Source organism: Lepidochelys olivacea, assembly GCF_965140295.1.
Source record: "Lepidochelys olivacea isolate rLepOli2 genome assembly, chromosome: 4".
NCBI classification, from domain to species: domain Eukaryota; kingdom Metazoa; phylum Chordata; order Testudines; family Cheloniidae; genus Lepidochelys; species Lepidochelys olivacea.
The window spans coordinates 60,734,191-60,760,586 of NC_140414.1; the positions used below are offsets into that span (position 1 = coordinate 60,734,191).

At 40.6% G+C, this 26,396-nt stretch overlaps 1 protein-coding gene across 7 annotated transcripts in view; it reads right to left on the reverse strand.

The window, feature by feature from the left end:
• The window catches only part of ANAPC10 (anaphase promoting complex subunit 10), a 211,338-nt gene that overhangs the window by 87,617 nt on the left and 97,325 nt on the right, over positions 1 to 26,396 (reverse strand). For 2 of the 7 annotated variants that reach the window (XM_084625671.1, XM_084625669.1), the window contains exon 5: positions 12,719 to 12,761. The exons of the other annotated variants lie outside the window; for them this stretch is intronic. In XM_084625671.1, coding sequence (XP_084481797.1) covers positions 12,719 to 12,761 — 43 coding nt within the window. The remainder of the gene's footprint in view (positions 1 to 12,718; positions 12,762 to 26,396) is intronic. 7 annotated transcript variants of the gene reach the window in all.

Genomic DNA, 26,396 nt, shown 5'->3' on the forward strand with positions numbered 1-26,396 from the left:
CTAGTACTCCTTTTCTTTTTATGTTTATACAATGACATGTTTAACATTTAGGTAACATTTTTATCTTCAAAGCTTTATAAAACTAATTTATAACTTTATTAGAAAAAAATCAGGCAAGTCCTAAATATTGAATTTTACTTCTATATTCAGTACAGTACAGTTGGTTTTCAATAAATGCATTGATTATTAACATTTAGAAGTGGCTAGGAATACTTTTCTGAACCTGAATTTTATGAAGTCTCAGACTACCCCACCTCAGTACAACCTTCACAATCCCCCAGGTTCACCAGTTTATGTTCAAATAAAGTTTTGGATGATGGGTCAAGTCAGTTCCTCTTTTATCCCCAACAGTTTGCTCATTCCTAGACCAACTGGAGAACAAGAGGGAAAGAGGGAAAGAACTATATACATTTCCTCCCTGGGCTACTCCTGGGTTAAGATTAAGGCATCTTGCTCTTGGCTGAGCCTAATGGCTCAAGTACAAAATATAGTTTTACACTTTGCAGTAGGAATCAGATCCCAGAAGCATTATCATTTCCTTGATGAAGTAGATTTTTTGGACTATGGGTGGTGCATGTTAGATAGATGCTATCAGCAGCATTTCTCAGGACAGTGAAAAAGCTGATAATTAATTGTGACAGCACTCAAAAGCTCTTTTATAAATTTCAGTCACCACGCTGTCCACTCACACATGTTCTAACTACTTCAAACAGAACTATTCTTCCAAGGCAGAAGAGGAAAGAGACCAAAGGCAGAAGAGGACCAGAGATATTCTTTCTTTAGAAATCACACAAATAAAGTTAAATCATCTGTGACTACCACATTTTTGTCATAATTTCCCCCAATGAAGGTATTGTACAATGATGTTTTAATATACTCCTATTATACCATGTTACTGCCATTTACAAGAATTATATATGCTATATTGGGGGGATGCTATATTAAGAAGGAAGTTTCTGTTTAAATGTTTTTTGTTGTCCAATATCATGAACATGTGTAGCAATAACTCATGTCGTAGAATATTAGGGGGGAAATGCCAGGATAAGAATACATCATCTCTTTGCCTGTTATTGTTGGTCCTGGTCAGAATTTTCAAATCTGGGTGCCTAAAGTTAGCTTTCTAAATCCATCTTTTGGTACCTAAATAGAAGTGGACTGATTTTCAAAAGTGTTGAACAACCCCATATCCCATAGCTTTGGGTGCTCAGCACCTCTGAAAATCTGGCCTCTTCTCTTTAGGCACCTAATTTATTAGCCTAACTTTAGATACCAGGATTTAAAAATTTTGGCTCCTGATTTCCAGTCTTTCCTCTTGTGATTTTAGCTTGTGATTCTTGTCCCACAATATTTGGTGTTTTCTTAAATCCCCAGTTCCTGAAATTATGTTATTACATGAGAATCTCAGCTTTCTTTTTTTTTTTTTTTAAATGTAATGTGACAAAGTTCCTGCTCTACCTTGGTGGGTCTTGCACTTATTGGCGGATTTGCTCACCTTGGAGCTTCACGGCAGCCCTCAGCTTGGCCGTTTTTCTGAACCCACAGTCCAGGTCGACTCCTCCTGTGTCTGACAAGGAGTTGGGAGAATTTGGGGGAACCTGGGCCCGCCCTCTACTCCGGGTTCCAGCCCAGGGCCCTGTGGAATGCAGCTGTCTAGAGTGCCTCCTGGAACAGCTGTGTGACAGCTACAACTCCCTGGGCTACTTCCCCATGGCCTCCTCCCAACACCTTCTTTATCCTCACCATAGGACCTTCCTCCTGGTGTCTGATAATGCTTGTACACCTCAGTCCTCCAACAGTCTGCGTTCTCACTCTCAGCTCCCAGTGCCTCTTGCTCCCAGCTCCTCACACGCACACCACAAACTGAAGTGAGCTCCTTTTTAAAACCCAGGTGCCATGATTTTTAGGTTAAATAAATGCAAAATAATTATTAAAAATGTACTTAGATTCAAATCAATTTGATAGCTTTTGATTCACAATAGGACCCTAGTTTAAGGCCTATTGAAGTCAATTGAAAAGACTACCATTAATTTAAATGAGTTCTGAATCAGGCCCTAAGTCAGGGGTGGCCAACCTGAGCCTGAGAAGGAGCCAGAATTTACCAATGTACATTGCCAAAAAGCCACAGTAATACGTCAGCAACCTTCCATCAGCACACACCCCCAGCTCCCAGTGCCTCCCACCCATCAGCAGCCCCACCGATCAGCACTCCCCCTCCCTCCCCGCACCTCCCGATCAGTGGAGTGCAGGAGGCTCTGGGGGAAGGGGGAGGAGTGAGGGCACAATGGCTCAGGGGAGGGGGCAGGAACAGGAGGAGTGGGGGCAGGGCCTGTGGCAGAGCCAGGGGTTGAGCAGTGAGCACCCCCCAGCACATTGGAAAGTTGGCGCCTGTAGCTCCATTCCCGGAGTCGGTGCCTATACAAGGAGCCACATATTAACTTCTGAAGAGCCATATGTAGCTCTGGAGCCACAGGTTGGCCACCCCTGCCCTGAGTGTTTTAATAACTGATATCTGATACATACAATTATTGCATTTTAATTAAATCCATAGGAAAGCACATTTAAGTCACCTTAAAGTACTGCTAACATTCTCAGTGGATGGTAATTAAAGTCTTTTCTAGCCTCTGTAGATAAACCCATATTCCTGACTTAATTAAAATATGGATAGGCTAAAGCAAGTATAGTCACTCACTTCCACTTTCGGTTGGAAAGGGAACCTTTTAAAACTTTATGGTGCAAGCACAATAAGGTCTTTCTATCCCATGTAGGTAATATGTCATGTTTAGTTTAGACTCTCTGCTGGAACTATTTATACATCTCTTTAATGTAGAAACAAGAAGCTTAGATTAATTTTTCGCTTTCATCATCGTTTTATATTTTATTCTACTTCCTGGCTCAGGCCTGAAAGCTCAGAATTTTACATTTTTCTAGCAAGTTGCCAGTAATAGTACACTTCAAAATGTTTGCAGGATTTTCTCCAGACACCTGCTGTCAAGTACCACATGCAAGACGCTTATGCAGTAAATGGCCTCTCATTAGAGAGATTTGCCGTATGCCATCATAAAGAAACCTATTTTCTGCTCTAACTTTATACTATATTTTTTTCCGCAGTACAAAAGTGCAAATGATTTAATGTTCAGATATGCTCCCAAAATATGATTTTAACAAATATTTATCAACAAAGCTGGACTATTTTCTATTTGTGAGAGAGCAGTGTCAGTGAGCCACAACATCTTAAAGGTGATGCTTATTCCAATTTTTGTATTAGCACAATACACAATGTTACAATGTTCAAAATGTATAAATAGCATCTGCTGACTTGTTTATCTTGAAATACACCATGTTAAAGTAAAACCAGTCATGGAATAATCTGAATCCCATCAGAAGAAATTTTGCAAAGTAATCTGACATAAAAAATAAAAATAAATAAACAGGTATTTAAAGAGAACTATGGCTTACATACCAGGGTACAATTCTCTGTTTATTAATTCTGTAAAAAAATTTATTCCAGAGTGTTGATGATATCTGGATTTCTTGTAGATTAAGTTATATGAAACAGATATGGAAAAATGGTCAGCACAAATGTTTATTTCATTGTGCAATACTAGAGTAAACATAGAAGAGACGCCAATGTCAATGTCCCACTCTCAATAAGGCTGTACCAAGCCCCAGAAGAAAACTCTACTTATAAAGCCATAGAAACATAAGAACTGTCATATTGGGTGAGACCAATGTCCATCTAGCCCAGTAGCCAGTCTCCAGTAGTGGCCAATACCAGAGCTTCAAGGGGAGTGTAATCCACCCAGTCTTCCCATCCTGGCTTCTGGCAGTCAGATGTTTAGGGTTGTGCCAAACACAGGGCTGCATCCCTAACCATCCTGGCTAATAGCCATTTACAGACCTGTCCGTCATGAACTTTTCTAGTTCTTTTTTGAACCCAGTTATACTTTTAGTCATTACAACATCCAATGGCAAAGAGTTCCACAGCTTAATTGTGTGTTGTGTGAAAAGGCACTTCCTCTTCCTCTTGCTTGTATTAAACCTGCTGCCTCTTTATTTATTGGGTGACCCCTGGTTTTTGTATTGTGGTCTATTCACTTTTTTTCCACACCATTCATGATTTTATAGGCCTCTATCATATCTCCCCTTAGTCATCTCTTTTCTCAGCTGAACAGCCCTAACCTTTTTGTCTCACCTCATATAGAAGCTGGTCCATATCCATGATCATCTTTGTAGATGATCTCCAAACCTTTTTCAGTTTCAATATCTCCTTTTTGAGATAGGGAAACCAAAACGGGATACAGTATTCAAGGTGTGGGAGCACCAGGGATTTATATAGTGGCATTATGACATTTAATCTTATTTTTTACCCCTTTTCTGATTGTTCATAAAATTCAATTAGCCTTTTTGACCACTGTTGCACACTGAGCTGAAGTTTTCAGAGAACAGTCCACGGTGACTGTTAGATCTCTTTCTTGAGTGGTAACAACTAATTTAGACCCCATCAATATATATTTGTAGCTGGGATTATTTTTTCAAATGTGCATTACTTTGCACTTACTAACATTGAATTTCGTCTGCCATTTTGTTCCCCAGTCACCCAGTCACCCTTTGCAGTTAGCTTTGGACTTAACTATCTTGAATAATTTTCTATCATCTACAAACTTTGCCACCTCACTGTTCACTCCCTCTTCCAGACCATTAATGAATATGTTGAACAGTACAGGGTTCCAGTACAGATCCTTGGGGTACTCTGCTGTTTACCCCTCTCCATTCTGAAAACTCACCTTTTATTCCTATCCTTTGTTTCCTGTCTTTTATTCAGTTACTGATCCATGAGATGACCGTACCTGTTATCCCATGACTACTCAGTTTCCTTAAGAACCTTTGGTTCTTGTAAAAGGTTTTCTGAAAATCCAGATACATTATATGAACTGGATCACCCTTATCCATATGTTTGTTGACACCCTCAAATAATTCTAATAGATTGGTAAGGCATGAGTTCCCTTTACAAAAGCTGTGTAGACTCTTCCCCAGCCCATCATGTTCATCTATTTGTCTGAGAATTACAGTTACAGCTACAGTTTCTACCAAGTTGCTTGGTACTGAAGTTAGGCTCGCCAGTCTGCAGTTGCCAGAATCGCCTCCGGAGCCCTTTCTAAAATTCGGTGTTATAATAGCGACCCTCAAGTCATCTGATTCAGACGCTTCCAGTCATCCATATGTCACTAATTGTAGAAATCCCACAATGCCTTTTTTTAAAAGACAACTTCTAATACTATTGGAGAAGATAAGTACCAACATTTAGTAACCAGTCTGAATCTAATGATGGGCAACGGCAGCATGGCAATGTGTGCTAAGTGATTATGTTGTGGGCCCAATTCTGAGCTCTTTTACTCTGTTGTAAATCATGGCTAATGCCACTAAAGTCAGCAGAGTTACACCAGCCTAAACTTGGTGTAAGTGAGAGAAGAATCAGATCTGACGAGTCCAGCCTGCAAACACTGCATACAGATATACATATATAGATAGATGTATAGATGTATAAATGTAGTTACATAGTGGTAGTTAGGGTAGTGGAAGCTAGGATAGAAGACATCCTAGAATATTGTTAAAGAGAAAAATTGCTCTCTTTAACCTTTGAGGATAGGACAAGAAGCAATGGGCTAAAATTGCAGCAACGGCAGTTTAAGTTGGACATTAGGAAAAACTTCCTAACTGTCAGGGTGATTAAGCACTGGAATAAATTGCTTTGGGAGGTTGTGGAATCTCCATCATTGGAGCTTTTTAAGAGCAGGTTAGATGAACACCCATCAGGGATGGTCTAGATAATATTTAGTTCTGCCATGAGTGCAGGGGACTGGACTAGATGACCTCTTGAGGTTCCAGTCCTACAGTTCTATGATTCATAGATTTCAAGGCCAGAAGGGACATTGTAGTGGCTTCAAGTGTTTTCTCCCAGTCAGCCTTGGAGGGAGGCCACTCTGCCTCACTACACCACCTAGCTATTGATAGTTAATTGGCAGGGGATTAGCAAAGTATAGTGTCAGTTAATGGTCTAGGGCCCTGGCCCCTTGGACTGGGGTTGGGTAACCAGCAGTCTGTCATTCAACCTCCCTCGCTTGGGCAGATGGCATCACAGCCAGGTTCTAGCCCTTTGGGCGGGACAGAGCAGTTTGCAATCTTTAGCTCAGCTCCCTGGCTTGGGCAGACCTCAAACACACAGCCTCAAAGGCTTCACCCCCCGCTCCCCATAGAAAATATATACTTGTCTATTAAATTCTTCTATTTTAAAAAAGCTATAGAAAGATTATTAATTTTCAATTAATTTTTAAGACTTTTCCACATAAATCATGCTTTGATGGACATACTGGACCAGATCTTCAGTTGGTGTAAACTGGCATAACTCCATTGAAGTCTCGTGATCTGTAATGATTTTCACCAGCTGAAGATCTGGCCCCCTATGTTGGAATCTTTGCTGTCTGGCTCACTTTTTAATTGTCCTGTGTAGATATTCTTTCTAGAATCCCGCTCACTATCGTAAGTATAAAAATTGGCATGTGGTAAGCAGTGCAGATAGATCAACATTAGCTCAGGTAAAGCTGTGTACATTTGGCAAAACAAACAGTTCAGCTTGTACAGTATCTGCTAACTAACCAGAAAAGATTCTTTATTTTTGTAGGGGGATCCTCCACAATTATTTCAGAGAAAGTGAGAGCTGTCCCCCAGTGAAGCTGTTAGTAATAAGGGAGGGTTGAATTGATTTTGATACATTAAGAACAAACCCTTCACCTAAATCTCAAACCAAACCCCAGACTGTTCTGTCTGCTGGTTCTGTCTTCCCTTCACTTGCAAGCAGGAAATATTAGAAATTCTGGAGTCAATGGAGCTCCATTGGAATGGATCACTTGATGATTACCTGTTCTGTTCATTCCCTCTTGGGCACCTTGCACTGGCCACTGTCAGAAGACAGGATACTGGGCTAGATGGACCTTTGGTCTGACCCAGTAGGGCCATTCTTATGTTCTTACATTAATTTATGCTAGTTGAGGATACGGCATCTCATGAGAAAACCTCTTCTTCTTATATTTCCAACCCAATAATGTAGTTCCAAGAACTATTGATAGTCCAGTTAAAAAAGCAGGGCCCAGTCTCTGAGTTGTGACAGAGAACTTGGAACAACTCAAGAGGAGGGGGAGCAAATGTAGCTAAAGAGAAGGCTGTTCAATCTTGCTTCAGATACCAAAGTCCCCCTGAACACCTCCCAACCACACCCTTCCCCCCTCCCACCATATCGCCTGAAGCGAGGATTGAGGCGGGTGACGTGGGAGCCACTAAGGTGTCTACAGAACCCACGGATTCCCCTAGCACTGCGGGAACCCTCCGTTGGTTGGCTGCCTTTAGTGCCTGCAGTGCCAGAGTGGTGCAAAGCAGCTTAGAAGCACCAGAGAACCAGGCTCTATAACTTTGGAATGTACATTTAAATGGACCTTTAATAATTTTCCTACTGCTACTGACAGTCTTCCCTCTACAGGACAAGCGCCCTTATTTTTCTTCTTGAAAGGTTGCATGTGAAGAGGAGCAGGAGGAGGGGGCAGTACACCACTGCAGTCTACCAGTTCAATAATAGCCAGCCAGTAGCTCAGCTGAGTTTTTTCTACATAATATTAAATAATAAAATAATAACATGTACAGAGTATTTTTTATGTTCAGACTCTTTACTAGCAATAATTACAGTAATTAGTAATGACAAGCCAAATCTTGCAGGTCTGACTCAGGCAAAATTCCCAGTGACTGAGTAAGACACAAGAATGTAGTCCCAGTTGACTGGGTCTTCTGCAGCACAGAAATGGTCTGAAAGTATTTTAGCTGTGGTACAAAGAGCTGCCCTACTTGTAAGTGGACAAGCTGGTACACTGATGTTCACAGATAGCTAATTTTGTTTCAAAATCATTTGGGACCCCAGTTGCAAGAAAGAGCACTTACATCATAAACCAGCAGAAAATGTGGGTTTGCTATTCCCAAGGCCCTCTTAATCAGTCAGTACATGACTAACCCGCCACGGCAGTTAGGAAACATGTGCAATCCAAGAAAGGAGGGTGGAGTCAGCTGAGAAGAAATTGTTAGTTGCTCAAAAGTGCAGCTTATGCCAATTCAAGAGGGGAAAAAAATAAAATAATTTCCCAAAAAGAGGGAGTATAAGTGAAAGTCTCAGTCTGTGCTTAATCCATTTGTGTGGGATTTTTCATTGCAGTGTGCTCTGTTGTCTTCTCAGGGTAAGCAGTGATTACCATAGCAATCTCTGCATCACATGAGTCTTCTGGAAACACCGTTTAATAGCATGTGGCATGCATTAACCCTGAAGTGCACAGTACCATCTTCCAGACAGATTCAGATCACTGTCTGATAGGGTTTTTCTTTTGTTGTCTTTAGTGTTTCCTTCAGAGCAGATAATTGTTTCTCTCAGAGACAGTATTAAGAGGTGTCAGGTGCAGCCCCCTAGATCCCTATAGAAGGGTCCTTCCCTACACAGATCTCTGGGTTCAGTCATAGGTAGGGACTCAGATGCCACTGCAACACCATTCCACTTTCCTCTGGACTCTGCAGAGGAGAGTGATCTGTGTGTCTGGTGTCTGTGCAAGAGAAGTGGAGGCCAGAGAGATTCACATTATCCTCCTTCTGACCTAGCAGAGTGCAACAGGGTCTATCAGGCCTTCTTTTCCCCCCACAACCCCTGCCAGGAGGTTCCCAGAAACCCTCCCTGCTCAGGCTGGGCTACCAATAAGACTTAGTTCTCCAGATACCTAGAAGGGCTTAGGGCTACGAGACACTGACCAATCGGAAGCCAGAAGGCTAGTTAAGAAGACTTGCCTGCCCTTTCTCAGGGGCAATGTGGGGTGACATGAAGAGAGAATTGCTCCTCTGTGCTAGTCCAGAACTGTTGGGCCAGGCCTGCAACTGAGCACTTGCCTTTGAAGTTCTGTTTGTTTATTTAAAGGTAAAGGCAGCCAATTTCTGAGCTTTTTATTTTTATTTAGCAGTATCAAGCCTGATGGTGAGCTTACTGCATGGGACACTCTGCCCCAAGCAGGCAAGCAATGCTTGCAGACCAAGGCAGTGAGTGCCTGCATTACCATTCTTGGCCAACATGAGGCACCATAAAGCAGCCTCATCTGTGACAGAGTTTGCAAAGAAAAGGCATGCACCCTGAGCAACCTCCAGGGTAGAGATTTTCAAGAGGAGAGTCACAGAACTTTTACGGAAGCACAGAGCCTCCATGTGGATACCTAGATGGCCCTGGCCTCTTGCTACACCGCTAGGATCTGTGGGGCTTGTGGACTGCTCAAAGTACTCCAACCCAAAGGAACAATGTGGAAAAGTCTGCTTATCATAGAGTCTTCCTCCTCTGAGCGCCATCCCAACGCACAGGACAATCTTACTGCTATCCTTATTTTAAACTTAATTTCTAACTTAGTTTTAATTCATCATAAAGAAATGTCTTTATCTCAAGTATCTGAGGGACATCAGAAATTCAATGGCACAGAATGTCATACTGTCTTTCTCAAATTCATCTGTCATCCACGGTCTTTAGACTTTTCCTGTGTTTCACCATCAGCACCGTATAAGATGAGGTCCTTTGAGCCTTGTGTTGACTGAAAATTGAATTGGCTTAAGTATAGACCCTGTTTCTCTTTTGAGGCCTAGGGATCATTTACCTCTGCTTGACTTGGACTGTAGTAAATTATACCTGAAATGGTCTAAGATACCAAAGTATCTTAAATAAAATCTTTATTTCAATCTACTCCTAATTATAAAGCAATTATAATTAGGAATATATTTCCTATTTGTCCATAAAACCAACCAGAGATGGTTTCTTATCCTGGCACAAATACATTCCATAGTCTAGGGTAACTCACAGAGTTTTGGGCCCTGAATCTGCACTGCATCTCTGACAGTGGCAACACCAGTGAACCATGTGTGTGACTCTCTGATTGTTGGCTGCCGAGGTGGCAGGATCTTCATTAGCTTTCCACCACGCATGGGAATTCTCCCCATCCAAGGAAATAGTCAATGGCTATCTCTGGTCATTTTAAAGCCACTTTGCACCATTTATCCATAGCAGATAGGAGGATCCAGCCCTGGGTATTGATCAATCTATCTAGGTTTTGATAAGATTGCCCATAACTGGGGCATCTGATCATCTGCAAAGCTCCCCATGAGCTTTCACATTCTCTAATTCTTTTGACCTTGGAGGGCTGCATGGGACCGTTTTTTGACTTTGTTAGCCTAACTCCTTAGTCTCCTGCAGGGATTGCTTCAGAACAACATGACGTGCTCCCTCCTTAGTGCCTGTCTCTGGCATGTGGTGCATGAGAGACTTGACTGGTGGATAGAAACTGGGTCTCTTGTATGACAATACAATATACTAAATGCAGCTCAATAAGGTTGGCCATTAGACAGTTTTATGACAATTCATATAATTGAGACTCTTGCAACTGTCCTTTCGGGCTCAGATCTTGCAAACATTATATATGAGTACTTTTATGTGAATAGTTTCAGTTCACTACCTACATACAGAAAGTTAATCACCTGTGGATTTGGCACCATGAAGATGAAAGGGCTGTGCACAATGTTGTCATTTACCAAGTACAGCACTCATAGCAGCAGTAATATTCTCCACCTGGCAATAGTGATAACCTTGCTTATATTTTAATAACTTCCTTTGTGTCCTGCAGTGGTATCTAGTGCTAAAATAGAGGAGCAGGGTTAAGCAGAACTAAAACCTAAGGTCTGAGCCCTGCAATGAGCTCCATGGACACAGGAGAATGTCCACATTGAACTCATTGGAGGATCGGAGACTAGATGGGATATCACTGGAGGAATCCTGCAGCTATTAATTGCAGTTCTAGATTAATTCCCACAGAAGGGAAATTCTACAGATTTTACCAAAATTCCTATTTGATTTTTGTTCCACCTTGCTCTTACAAAGGGAAAGCAGTGAAGGGGATAGAATGCAAAAATCATTAATGATCACAGATACACTCTAGCAGTTATTGTCTTTGCTGCCACTTGTTTTTTTTTGCTGTGAATTTTCTGCAAAGTGCTATGTTTTTGGCCTCTAATGAACAAAGTGCTGCAGAAATTCCAGCTGTCTCTAGATGGATTGTTTCCTCAGCAGTATATTTCATTTTGTATCACTTATGTTTTCCCAAATGTCTACCCACTACCTCTCGATTCCCAACTTATGCAGGAATCTTTGAGGGGGTGATGTAGCAGAATGGTGTCATATTGCCTAACCCCTGCACAAACATTTATTTAAAATACCAATATACAATATTTTTAAAAAACTAAATTTTGATCTTAAACCTTCTTGTGGAACGGTCCAGACACTTATTCTTTAATTGACAAAAAACTAATTTTGCAAGCTTTTATTTTTTTAATATTAGCAAAATGTCCTAACAGTGTCCTTACTGTAGTCTTGCATGAAAGTAATCACTTTTCTGTACTTTTCCTATGACAAATTTATTCTTGCTATATGCTTTTATTGGCTGGTTCAGCTGGCACAGCTTGACTGACAATGAGCCAGAAGATGTGAGTTTAGGGAAAACTCACAGCTCTCTCAACCGTTGGCACAGTGGAGGATAAGTGCACAGCAGAAGTGATGCATTCAAGCACAGCCCTGGGCATTAATATTGCCTGTCTGCCAGCCAGCCAACCGGTACCACTGACACTGGATGTAAAGGCAGATATTCACACCCTTGTAAATCAAAGTAAGGTGTTAACAATTAATTGGAGAAGAAAGATGAGGCAAAGTGTTACAGGTATTCTTCAATTGCTAGAGCAAGTGAGCCGCTGCTCTTTGATCCCACTTTTAACAGGTGAAATGAGTTTTACAAATTAAAATAACTCCTGATCCAATTTAAGAATTTTCTTAAAACAAAGCTGTTATTAGGAGGGAAGATTATGGAGTCACTGTGGGCAAAATAAGGCAGCTAGATTATCATGATACAGGTGATATTTTATTGAGTGTTTATATCTATGTAAAAAAGTGTGCGTCTCAGACATCTGTAACTTCATGTGTAACTGTCACCTGAGCGGCTCCAGAAAAAAGTCTGTTAATCACCATTTTAATAATCTCTGCTTTTTGCAAGTGTAATATGATGCAACAGGAAATACCAACCCTGTTGGTACTGGGTGGCACAATTTTATCCCACCTCTACTCTTCCTTATCCTCATTCTTCTCCCCTGCTAGCACTCACAATATATTGTATGGTTTCAGAGTAGCAGCCATGTTAGTCTGTATTTGCAAAAAGAAAAGGAGGACTTGTGGCACCTTAGAGACTAAATTTGTTAGTCTCTAAGGTGCCACAAGTCCTCCTTTTCTTTTTGCGAATATATTGTATGTATGGAATAAAGGCACTGGCCACCTTTCCTTATTCAGATTTTAAGGCAAGCAACAGGATGTATAGATGCCCTTTCCTGCAGTAAGTATGACTCACTGTGTAACTATAACCTCTCATGATACTAAACCATAACTTATTACCATTGCAGAGAAACATGAAGAAATGAAGTAGATAAAGAAATGAGAGCATGGCAGTCACCACACTTTGAAATTTTCAGACTTTATATTTTATTATTGTGGTACCATAATCAATAGACCTTTTCTAAAAATGTCTTGGCCTAAAGTAATTAATATAAATACCCTCAGCATGCAACTCACCCCCTCCGGAGACCCTAGGCACTGCTGAAGACCCACGTAAGACCTGCAAGACAAAACTGGGGCTTAAACGGTACATAAGACCCTGTGTTGGCCCTCTGTTCAGTGGTATTCAACCCTGCATGAATAAAATATGCCCCCCCCCCCAAATTCTCAGTTAATTCTGAGGTATCACCTAATATAGAGTGGGAAACCATATCATTAATTACAGCAAGGGAAGATATTTTGAACTAGTGATATGCTTATGCGTTACAATCATAGAATGTAAGACCAGAAGGGAGCAGCAGACCATCTAGTCTGACCTCTCCTATATCACAGGCCACCAACCCCATCCAGCACCCGCATTAAACCCAACTGAAATCAGATCAAAGTATTACAGCCCGCAGCAGATTAGACTATTATATGCAACAAGCAGAGAGTAGGAGGGACCGAAATGCACCAGTGTCCAAGGTCCCTGAAATGTCAGGGAAATGATCAAATGTGATATACCCAGAAAATCCTGACAAGTGGCTAGGGTGACCAGATAGCAAGTGTGAAAAATTGGGACGGGGGGGGGGGGGGGGTAATAGGCGCCTATGTAAGACAAAGCCCCAAATATTGGGACTGTCCCTATAAAATCAAGACATCTGGTCACGCTACAAGTGACCCACATCCAAATGCTGAAGAGGAAGGCGAAACCCCTCTGAAGTCACCGCCAGTTTGACCTATCTATTCTCAATAAATAGATGCAAACTCAAGGGAAAGATCAGATGTGATCCAGAGCAGCCTAAATCATCCAGAAACTACTAACAGTGTTGTGGACACAGCGCTTTGTGAAAACTGTGGGTGTTCTGCTTCTATAGATTTGAAGTGGCTTCAACCAAGAATGAATCTGAGGATACACCAAGATAATAGTAATAATAATACTTGCTCTAATATAGCTCTTTTCATCTGTGGATCTCAAGGCACTTTACAATCTTTAGTGAGATGGCAATCCATATTCAAATCCTTTCTCCACCTCAGGTGGAGGAGTGACTTGAACCAGGGGTCTCCCAAATCCCAGGGGAGTGTCCTAACCACTAGGCTAAAAGTTAGCCTAGTCTGCTCTGGGGCTATTCTGTGCAAGTTCGCCTACAAGTGCCCAGTCCAGTAGGTGAGATCTGAGCACACTTACTAGCTCTGGCCCGACAGGCAAGTTAGGCAGAGGAACACCTATCTTCACCCAGTTCATGAATCATCCCAGGACTTAGGCATCTGGATGCCTGACACAGATAGCAATGGATGTGCCCAGAAGCAGTAACATTGACACTTTTCAGCAAAAAATGTAGGTGCCAAGTGATTTTTAGCCATCTACAGGGTTTAGTAGCAGCTGAATGGGGGTTTTGTGAATCCCAGTGGCAATGATACTGGGATTTAGGCACCTAGAATGGCAGTTAGATGCTTAAATCCTTTTGTGAATCTAACCCAGAAAGGCTAAGTAATTTGCCCAGTGTCATGCAGGAAGTCTGTGGAGGAGCGTGGAATTGAACCACAGCCTCCATAGATGAAGGAGACACCTGGAAAAGAACCAAGACTTGCACTGAGACTGTGAAATGCAAAACAATGATAATACTAGGTGAAGGGCTAGTGTGATTACTAATAATAATGTATTCACTTATTTACCTATTTAAACAAGAAGACTTTTAAATTGTCTGGAAACATCAAGCTGGGCACTAGCCAGCCTACATAGTAGCATTGTAATCCCAGGCGGGGTGCAAGAGGTGGACAAAACAGACAAATGGGTTGAAAGAGGGTGGGAGGGTAATGTAACAAAATGAAAAGAGTTTAGCAGAACAATGGATGTCTCAGTTGACCAATTGTCTCACAGGGGTGATTTTTAGAGGGATTTAGAGGAGGACTTTGACTTTTCATCTGTGACTATCAGACAGACACTCTAGACTGGGTTTTCTTAAAAAAACACCTCCTCCCTTTCCTAAATAGATCTTAGATATGCTACTGCTTTCAGCAGAGCATCCCAGGCAAACACAGGGAATTCTTAAAGCAGGTTTGCTTTTTGTTCTTTGGCGAGGAGGGGGAAAGCCCATCTTCCAAATTAAATGTGAATTCAATTTGAATCAAGGAGTTTGGGTGACACATTGTGTCCATGGTTTCCAGAAAGAATAGTGGTGTTCAGAACTATATACATTTGACAGGAGAGGGCTCAGATATGTAGGCAAGCTATTTAACAGGTTGGGGAATAAAGGTCCTGTCCAGCTTCCATAGAGTCACAGAAACTTTTCATGGACTTCCGTGGGAGTTGTATCAGCCCTGAAGTCTATCTATCTCACAGGAGAACAAGAAAATAGATTCTGTGTCCAGAGGCTGGGGTTCTTCCAGGAAGTATCAAAGAAGACATGGACAGAGGAACATGTACAGTAAGATCAAACACATTTTCTCTTGCATCACTGACCACAGGAACCAAAATGAATATGACACACAATTTTGACGTGCATAGGTCTCACTGTACAGGATAATCAGCCAAGAGACTCAAGTTATTTAATAACGTGTATTTAAAATCCGGTAATGTGGTTGAAAATGAATGGAGAGGAGGAAAATAAGTGGATCTTCTCCAAAAATATTTTCAAGTACACAATAAAGTTAAAAGTGGTAAAAATTAAAAAACTAAGCTATTTGCGATATCTTTGAGAAGTGGGAAATGACAAGTAAGTTTTTGCGGTAAGGAGTTTATTTTAATGAAATAGCAGTGAAAGAAATGACACAGTGGAACCATTTTGTGTGGTCCTGTTCATATTTCCATTGGATAGCGAGAGTGCTGAGTCCACCAGAAGCTTTGATTGACAGCCAAATCTGACCAAATATGATTTTAAGCTAAAATATTTATTCAAAAAATTGTTTATTATTTAAATTTCAAAACAAGCATAGCATTCAGATTAAGAACTAAGCTCTCACCAAATTTTATAGAATATATCCTTACTATGGTTGTAGATTAAGTCTAACTCTAAACATTTTCTCAGTGTACTGTGTTGAGAAAACAGTTTTATTTTTTTAAGTTTTATTTGTTAAAAAATACTATCACCCATCCCTCAGAAGGTTGCTATTTAGGGGCACAGCTGTACATTTTACCAAGATGCTGAATACTTTAAGAACTGAATCCTATTAAATATATAAATAATATATTCAGCCTGATTCTTCTCTCACTAGTTTTACAGTGGTGCAGCTCCATTGATTTCATTGGAGTTACTCCTGATTTACACCAGCATGAGAAAAGAATTAGACCCTAAGGCAGGGCAAATGCAAGCTGCTGCATCTGGGGAAAAAAATCCAAATGTAGACACCCTGGCATAGGCATCCGGCTCTCGAACTTCTGGAGATTATCGCATGTGGCTCGGAGGGTCAGTAAGTTTGGTCACCCGGTTATAGTGTTTCTTTATGTACGTCTGACAAGACCATGCATACTTTTGTTTAATTCTGGGCATCTCAACATTAGGAAGATATAGGGAAACTGGGGAGAATTTGTGAAAAAGTAGCAAATTTTTAAAAAGTTACTGTAGGAGGGAAGATTAAATATGCGCAGCTATATACAAACACATGTACTGGAAGATTAGCTGGGCTTGGCTAAAAGATGACTAATAACTGCCTGTGAGTATTTGTAAACACCAAGGTCTCATTTGCAGTTTAAGCCGCAGTCCCATACTGGAGGTGGTATAGAGGGACAAAACCCAGCAAGTGCTTGCAGAGAGTGCAGCCACTACACCAGTGTGCCTTTTGCAGTACATGGTCCTTCAAAGAGGGCCACCTCAGAGGGCCAGTGTGTAAAGAAGTAGAACCATGGCCTTCCTCCCTTTACAGCTGGATTATTCAAGGTGCTGAATAACTCCTGGAGGTGCTGAGTGTCTTCAACTTACATTGGCTTCAATAGGAATTGAGGGCACTCAGTCTCTCCAGGAGTTGCTCAGCACCTTGCAGAATCAAGCCCTTAGGTCTTGTCCATATGAACACCTAATCTGTGCCAAGATGGGATGTAAATCTATATCAGGCTATCCTGCTGCTCACGAAGTGTCAGTGCGGACCCTGATGCCACACTGTAACAGTTCCCTATCATGCTTTGATCTACCCTACTTTGAAACTGAAGTAAATCAAGAGCGCACTGGGGAACTGTTAGTGTGCAGCAGGCTAGTGGGGTAGTTTTATACCTCAGCTTGCTGTGCACTAACTGTTCATGTAAACAAGCCCTTAGAGAAGGTAGCGCCACTGTGGGTACATTCCTTTCCTGCCCTAAGTGCACAGACTGCAATCGTACGGGCCTTTCTGCAAGACTCCAAAGGGTGCAGGGCACAATTTTACCTTAAGGAGGAAGAGGAAATGTTTAAGTTTTTGGCCACTAGGATCGACAAGATAAAATTAAGAAAAGGTACATTTAGGCTGAATGTTAGGAACAATTTCTTAACGGTGAGACCTATGACCTGTGGAAGTTTTGAAAGGGAAACAATAGTTGAAACCCACTGCCTGAAATATTTGTGTCTGGTCTGAGCAATATACAGGAGAATATACTCTAGTGAATAATTCTGTACTGGTAGGTATATGCACTGGATGACTCAATAATCCTCTGTATCACTAATTTCCATGATTCTTTGTCACAGGAGCTGTGTCCTATCCATAAACATTATCCTATGTGTGATATTGTACCTCTGGAAACATGCCCAAAAGAATACAAGGGTAGGGTTGTAGACATTTGAAATATTTGATTTTGTGGAGGAATTTCCAATAGTAGAAGTTCCCCCTTAGAGGATCAGGGTCCTATCCTGCTCCGCTGGAGTGAATGGCCGCTTTGCTACTGACTTGAGCGAGAGCAGGATTGTACCCCAAAGATGCTATTTAGAAAAAGGAATACACATCATGCTCTGGGTGGAATGTTTCTTAGATTTGCAAATATTTTTAAAAAATAATAAAATCCTATGCTACATATCACTTGTTAAAAATCAAATACTTGAAGATTTAACCTTTCAGCGTCCAGTAGTTTTTAGATGTACTTTAATTTTAATCTGTTGAATTTTTAATGCAATTGTAAAAACATGAGGCCAGATCCTCAATTGGTGTACATCGGTGTAGCTCTAGTGAATTCACAGTTGTCATGTCATTGAATTTGCATAGCAGCAGAAGTGAATTTTCAACATGCAGTGCAGATAACTGCAAGATATTCACAGTATGAATTTATGTACAGCGCCGAGTGTTTATGTTTTCTAGCATAATGTGTGTATGTTTTTAGTGTTTGTATTTCAGATCCACGTCTTAGCTTTCAATGAATATATTTTCTATAGCACTGCATTCTGTAGCCTCTATGTGCTCTCACATATAAAAAATAGCTGGGATTTTTAAAGCCAATATCCTTAACAGTACTTCAGACCCTTATGAAAAATTCTATTAATTTAGTTTACTTTTTACTTGTGAGGGCTCCTTAGGGCTTAAATTGAAAGAGAGCAAAGTGGGCTAAATACAACTGTTCTGTTTTAGTGGAATGCACACAAGAACAGGACAGAAGGGAGAATTCTTTCAGTTAAATGGTTGCTAATCAAGACCGTAGATTATTACTTTTTCACAAGATCACTGGTTGTCCTGGAATATGTTATTAAATGTTGTTTCAAGAGGTGGGTAGGAAGTGCTGGAATGGATATCAAATTATTTTGTAGGCTGCTTACTCATCCACTGCTTGTAGATTGAAAATGAGATCAAATTCAAGTACAGTATATGTGTTTCAGAGAATATTGAAATGAAATAACTGTCAACTACATATTTTGTTTGGACAGATTCTACATTCTAGTTTTTGTACTACAGCTCTAATATAGCCAATAATATAGCCTCAAACAATTTGTACTCAGGAAAACCAGCTAACTCCTTTCTTTAAACATTTTCTGTAGACTTGGTTACCCTGCAATTAAAGAAATGTTCGTTTTTCATTGTAAAACCCCTTTTGAGTTCAAACTGGGGTTCAGAGATTTTGAGGGGGTTCAGATAATTGAATTTACATTTTCTTGAAATGTTACAGTTAAACCATTTTCTCTGGTTTCAAATACTTTTTGATTTCACTAGATAAGCATTAATATTTAAAAATACTAAAATTTCTGTTTGCCATAAATGTGATCTGATATGTTTTTCTATTTAAATTCTATGTAAAAATAAAGTAAAACTGAGTTTTTAACATTAACAAGTACAGAACAGTCTCAGAATGTCTAGAGAATTGACATGTTATTCTTGCTCAGATTCTAATAGAACGTAATAAAGCCAGAGACCTAGATTCTATTCTCAGTTAAAATTATGTTAAACCAAGAATATTATTAATGACGATGGTGATGACTGTAGCGCCTATGAACCCCAGTCATGGGTAAGGACCTCACTGTGCTAGGAGCTGTACAAACCCAGAACCAAAAGATGGTCCTGGCCTAAAAAGCCTACAATCGAATATGAGACAAGAGACGACAGATGGCTACAGACATATTGGGGAGTACAAAGAAACAATGAGACAATATTGTCTAAACAGAAAAGACAGACACAGGTTGAGGAAATGGGTATAAAACACAAGCAAATGTGACAGCAGCAAATATCATGTTAGTTCCATGATTTATTGTCTTTCTTTTTCTTTGTTCTTTGTTGGAGGGAGGGAATACTTAGGAAGGGATCAGCTAAATCAGGGCTTCACAAACTGGGAGTTGTGACCCCCTCAGGGGGTCACAAGGTTATTATGGGCAGGTCACAAGCTCTCAGCCTCCACCTCCAAACTCCGCTTTGCCTCTGGCATTTATAATAGTCTTCAATATAAAAAAAGTTTTTAATTTATAAGGGGTGGGGGGGTCACACTGTGTGCTTGCTGTGTGAAAGGGATCACCAATACAAAGGTTTGAGAACCACTGAGCTAAATGGAAAGAAAAAGGAAGGGAGGAGAGAGACAAGGGTAGAGGAAGAGAGTGGCAGGTGTCGAGTAAAGCTGGGGTGAAAAGACTATGAGGGAGGGGGAAAGTTGGCACAAACAGCCAACCAGCACAGGGCAGAGAAAGTTTGTACTGGAATGTCCAGAGTCCAAAGGTACCAGCTTTGGCTGCTTCTGGTCCTATCGGCTGGAGTCTCTGTCTGGTTGCTTTCCTGCAGTTTCCCTGCAAGGTCATAGCCCAGGGATGGGGAGGAGACAGTCTAGGTTCCAGTGTCCCTAGACTGGGGAGTCTCTCCTCCTGCATAGTTCTGGGTCCAAGGGGATCCTGGGAAGATGGGTGGCCCCAGTGAAAGGCCTAAGCACCATTTAAGTCTCATTTGAGACTTCAGAATATGACTTACATGGTGCATAGACCTTCAGCTCTCACTTTCAACAGGGATGAATTTCAGCCTGTGAGTTTAATGAGTATTAGAACCCAGATTTCCAGAGGTGAAATGTATTGACCCTTCATGCCCCATGGCATATGTATGGAATTTGCTCCTTATGGAATTTTGTATAGTAAAATGTGCTTTAGAGTGAGATTTTCAAAAAGTGCTCAGAGCTGATCTAACTCTGCTCCCATTTTCATCAATCGGAATTCTACTATTGACTTCAATGGGAGTAGAGTTAGGTGATGTTTAGTGCTTTTGAAAACGCCATACTTACTCTCTCTTTTTCATATGTAATTCTGTCTGGATTTGTGTCCTGTCTTTGATAGGGTTAACAGCATTCAATATTAGCACCATTTGCACTACTTGGATGTTTTTGCTTATATAAAAACATGTTACAGTTATGCACTTCCTGACTGGCTGCTCAGATTGTTCATTCTTCTTAGGTGTGAAGAAAAGAAAAAACCTGTTACAGGTAATTGTTAGGCTGATTCTTAAAGCAGCTTCTTGAAATGTCAAATGCTACAGCAAGCATGTCAGGAAAAGGATTACTTAAATTTACATTATGAAAGAGAATGTTTAATGAGACTTTATAAAAAACACCTTACAGATTTAAATAGGCATTTTTTTAAAGTATTCCACCACTACAATGGACCACCCAATAACAGTGACTGGAAGCCTCAGCAGACCCATCCTTCCAGGGCTAATTATATACCCTTAATTTTATAGAGAGTTTAACTGTATTTTAGGTTATTACCTCATGCTCCAGAAAACACCTCAGTATTTAATAAAAATGAGAGTAGAACACCAATGTAATTAAAGTATTTAGCAAAATCGTAAAATAACTATGCTGCATTGTAAGTGAGTGTTTAGAGTTCATTTGCCTTTAACATGTACTCTGTTATGTTATAGTGGTTCATAACTGTTCACTGAATCAATATTTAATATTCATTTATATATATTGAGAAAACATGAGAATGAGAGTCCAAAGGTTGTACCTCTACCAGCCGTGAACTGACTAAGCAAGTTAGGCTCCTGAAACACAGCATCATGCTCTACTTCATCTTACTTCCATTCATTCTGGAGTGCTGAAGCCCTCACTCAGGCAAAACTGACTATGGAAGCCTTATTCCTTCCATGCTTAGTGACTCAGTTACCGGGGTGTAACTCCAGAGTGTCTCCAATTATTTCAAAGGAGTTTGGGGAGTTTTATTTGAGTAATGTCTGAGTAAGGATTAGACTGTAGGAATTCAGGATTCATATTTAAAAGTAAAATAGATTATCTCCAAAGTTAATTAGGACACCAAAGCAAGACAGGAGCAGCAAATAGTGACCCTCTTATCCAGAGTTAGGGTTGGGACTAGATTCACAAGGAGAACTTTGGCATCTAACTGCCAGCGTAGGTGCCTAAGGCTGACATTTGAGTGCCACTGGCATTCACAAAACCACCACTCAGCTGCTGCTTAATACAGGCACTTATAGTCCCTAGGCCCCTAAATCTCCACCAGTAAAGTCCCACACGTCCCTAAACTTCTGCTGGTGGGTATGTGCAAATCTGCCTAAATCCTGACACTTCCAAGCAGTTTGGTGACCAACTCCCAGTGGGATTCACAAACTAGACATTCCTCTACCTGCCGGGCCTGATCCAGTAGGTGTGCTCAGAACAGGGACTTGCTTCCAGAACTCCGATCTCCAAGGTGATTACCTCTCTAATTAGCTACGTGAGGGTATTCTATGGTCGGTTTCTCTCAGTTTCTGCTGTTGAAGCTGTTCCATTGTATATGGCATACTTAGTCATTGGGCCAGAAAGAGCATGAGAATGGCTCGGTAACCAGTAGTTAATGCACTCACCTGGAAAGTAGGAGATCTTAGTTCAAGCCCCTGTTCTAAATCCATCAGAGTGGGGATTTGAATCCATTTTTCCCACATCATGTATGAGGGCCCTAACCACTAGGCTTTTGCATATAAAGCGAGAAGGCACCTCCACCTGGCTGTCTATTTTTGTGGGTTAGGTGTTCTCCAAGTTCAGACACTTTTGGGAGAACTTAGTTAAACTTACTTTTATATTAAGTTGTACTTGCTTCCACATCAGTCTCAAAAGGTGGCCGCTTGGATACTGGCTCAAAGTGACAGAATATTTTCCTTCAGACTTCCCCATCCCATTCCCATGGCCAATTAAACAAAAGAATCCAACTCTCCATTGCTCCTTCCAAGATGCTCTTTTATGGTTGAACTTGACTTGCTCTTTAATGAGGATATCCAAAAAGTCTCTAAGGTTCCTTAAGAGCCACAGCATTGGGTTCTGACTCTTATTCATCTTTGTTGCTTACAGGATATGGTGTGTTTGTGCTGGCATTAAATAGGCATTATCAATGCCTTACTTAGAACCCAGTTCTACCATCCAGACTCTCAGCAAATGATGCAGTACCCTGTAACTAGTCCAATTTACTTCATGACATGTTAGTAAAAATGCCTGAGCCTTTTCTACACTGTCCATTTAGGACTGACACAGCTGCACCACAGCTGGTTGTGGCTTTAAAACTGATCCTAATTTTTTGAGTGTTGACTCACCCTTATAGTGAGAACTTGATTCTCCCTTAAATTAGATCAGGTTGAGATTATTTGCTGCCATGCATGTGGTGATTAATAGGTAGCTCTCCATGGTGTTCCAGTTTCTTCAGTCACTGATTTACTACATATTGAAAAGCTCATGCATTTTACAAGTAGATTTTGGCATTCCAGATACTTGGCTGCTCACAGTCTCTAGCGTACAAATTGACCTCAAGCCCAAATTCTGCTGCTTCAGGTGCTCCCTCTAAAGTCTCACTTCACAGATGTGTTTATGCTGTAACTCAGAAAAGTATCCTGACAATCACACCTGGCCTGAAAAAAAGCAAAATACCCCTTCTTAAAAAATCCTAGTATATTAGTAGGCCAGCCAGGAACTAGTATCATATGATGGGCCATTTAACAGGTCTTTCCCGCCTGACCCACATCCTCAAAAAGGAGGTGATATACTGAGGGAAGAAAGTAGAGAGAGAAGTAGAACTTTATAAGAAGAGATCTTACTTAACTTTTAAATCCCTCATTATTAACCCATTTTTTTCTGGGTAACAGCGCAGACTAATTCTCAGATTAAGCAGAAAGTTGCCTGGATAGTAACTATTTTGTTAAATCAAATATCTATCTTAATACTAGGCATAGTGCCTCTCATTTGGGCATGCTACCACTATTCAGTATCCAGAACTAAGACGGCTAGCATGAATGTTTGGTCTGTTCTTCTAGAGTTGTTTGAAGACTGGTTGTGCTTTAATCTTCAGAACTAAATTCTATAATTTAGAACCCTAGGAGAATACTGGAAAGAGAAAAGTTTAATATTAGATATTTTAGTATTGGGATAATGTACTAGGTACTTCTGAGAAGGAACAAAAGCCTGTACTTAGAGGAAGGAATTAGACAAAATGCTATCAGTAACAAAGTTGATAAAAATATATTACATTTTCTGATAGATAAAATAAATACTAGTAAAATGTTCAGCCTGAATTTTAAGAGCAAACACTGAAGTGTGGTTTTCTTCAGTACAGTGATTTTGCTGTTTTACAGATGTTGGATTCTGCAGTCAATGGGAGCTTTGTCCATGTAAGGATTGCAATTGCAGGATCAGGCCTGTTATGAAAGCGATATTGGGTACTAAATTTGGCTGGAAACATCTGTTCAACCAGGCCAAAGAAAAAACACAGTTTGTCCCTTCATTTTTCACTATGTTATCAGCAAAGCTGTATTTTAGTAAATATAAAGTATTCACACTGAAACCAAAGTAATGCATGCTGTTGCATCAAACTATATTTCATGGTTTTATTAAAAATAACACATTGGTTTTAGTCAATCAGATTGAATAAATGGCTGAACATTACACAGACAAAAAATTAAACAGAAAAGCAAGCAAAACATTTCAGGCATTCACGTAGACAGAGTTTCTTCCGTCATACTAGCACCAGATTTTCAAAAACTGGCCTCTGGTTAGGAACCTGCAAGTGCAGTTTTATACTTCTAATTACCTGTGGGTTTAATTAAAGTCCCTTAGGCATGTAACTACTTTTAGTTGCATTCAGGTACTGCAACGTTCAAGTGGAGTTAATTATTCCTGAAAAGTTGTCTGTGCGCCCAGTTAAAGCTGGACGGGAAATGTTGTCTGATATCTGAATTACCTAATGTTGTATCAAAATCTATTGAATACTATCTCTGCACTTTGTAAGTTAATACTTAAAGTACTGTGGCTGCAAATCCAGCGGAGGCAGGAAGAAATGCAGAGAGATTGTTTCCAGATCGAACATTAGATTTGTGCCTCTCTGTGGAAATGCTGATACTGAGCAAACATCTATTGTGAAAAAAAATCCAAACCTATTCATGTTATCCTATTGCTGCAAATAAAGGATTGTTAACCTCATTACTTAAGCATAACACCAATTTGTGGAAGGAGAAATTGAAGTGCTACTCACTGATACATTCTAAGCATGTCTTAGAAATTGACAGCAAGAAAGCAATTGTCAACTGAGAGTGAGGACTTTAAAGCTGAAGGTGGTAGTGAAAATGACTTTTCAACTACATTAATCTCTTCTCCTGGAACTTTGAATATTGATAGCCAGGTTCCTAACACTCCCCATCTCAGTATTCTGCATATTGGTATCCACCATAAGGACCCCTTCCTCTGTTATGCTTGGATGAAAAGTATCAGAGCCATTAAACTGTATGAACTTATTTAAGAGTATGTGTGGGCACCACACGTTAGGAAAGATATGGACAAACTGGAGAGTCCATAAAAGAGCAGCAAAAATATAAAAGATTTAGAAAACATGATCTATTAGGAAAGGTTAAAAAAAACTCTAGAGAAAAGACGACTGAGGGAGGACCTGATAACAGTTACATTAACAAATATGTTAAGGGTGGTTACAAAGAGGACAGTGATCAGTTGTTCTCCACGTCCAACAAGGCTAGGACAAGAAGTAATCTGCAGCAAAGAAGATTTAGACTAGAAAGTTTCTTCTAATATCTAACTGTAATGATAGTTAAGTACTGGAATAAGTTAACAAGGGAGGCTGTGGAATCCCCATCATCGGATGTTTTTAAGAACTGGATAGACAAACATATGTCAGGGATGGTCTAGGTATACTTTGTCCGGCCTCAGCATGATAGGATGGACTAGATGACCACTCAAGGTCATAGATTCATAGATTCATAGATATTTAGGTCAGAAGGGACCATTATGATCATCTAGTCCGACCTCCTGCACAACGCAGGCCACAGAATTTCACCCACCACACCTAAAAAAGACCTCACACCTATATCTGTGCTATTGAAGTCCCCAAATTGTAGTTTGAAGACCTCAAGGAGCAGAGAATCCTCCAGCAAGTGACCCGTGCCCCATGCTACAGAGGAAGGCGAAAAACCTCCAGGGCCTTCCAATCTGCCCTGGAGGAAAATTCCTTCCCGACCCCAAATATGGCGATCAGCTAAACCCTGAGCATATGGGCAAGATAAGGTCCTTTGCAGCCCTACCTTTCCATGATTATTTACATGGCATCACATATGTGCAGGGCACTTTAGAGATAACTTTCTTTTTAAAAAAAATGATAGCTCTCTGTCCAAGGAATTACAATCTGAAAGCCCAGTTTTACTCTCACTGGCATCAATGAGAGTTTAGAGTTGAATCCAATGAGAGCCCTAAATTGGACACAGAACACATGGAAAGCCAATAAGCAGAGGGAGGGATGGGGTGTTGGAAGGTGTGGGTTCCAACAGTGAAAGACCATGAGATAAGCTCTTTGTTAGATAAGTATGCCTCTTGTTAGTTCCTTTTTCTGTGCTTGCTGCCACCTCCTGCCCCTTTTTTATTCTTAAATGTTCATTAAAATTTGCTAACAGAGTCTGAAAAGAGGACAGGAGTGGTTGGACTTCTGTTACTCTTCTTCACACTTGGTTAATACAATGAAATCTGCATCTGGAATCCTTCCAACAGGCAATGCTTGTCTTTAGACAATCATTTTCAGCTATCCCCAATGTTTCCTCTACAATTTCATTTGACTTTAAAGATTAGTGTCATGGGGCACTCTACTCACTGCTGGGGCACTGCCTGGTGGCCACGTCTGGGGTGACCCACCCTTCTGCTCCTCGCCCTTTTATCTCTCTCTCATTACCTGAGACTCAAGCTACTCCATCTTCATGGCTTAGCCCTCCAGCCAGATCACTATACTCTTCCGCTTCCGGGGTGGCTTGGGGTGAACACCGCATCACACAAGCCTCTACTAAGAACTGATTTTTGCTGATAGCTTTGAAGTACTCAGCAACACTTTTT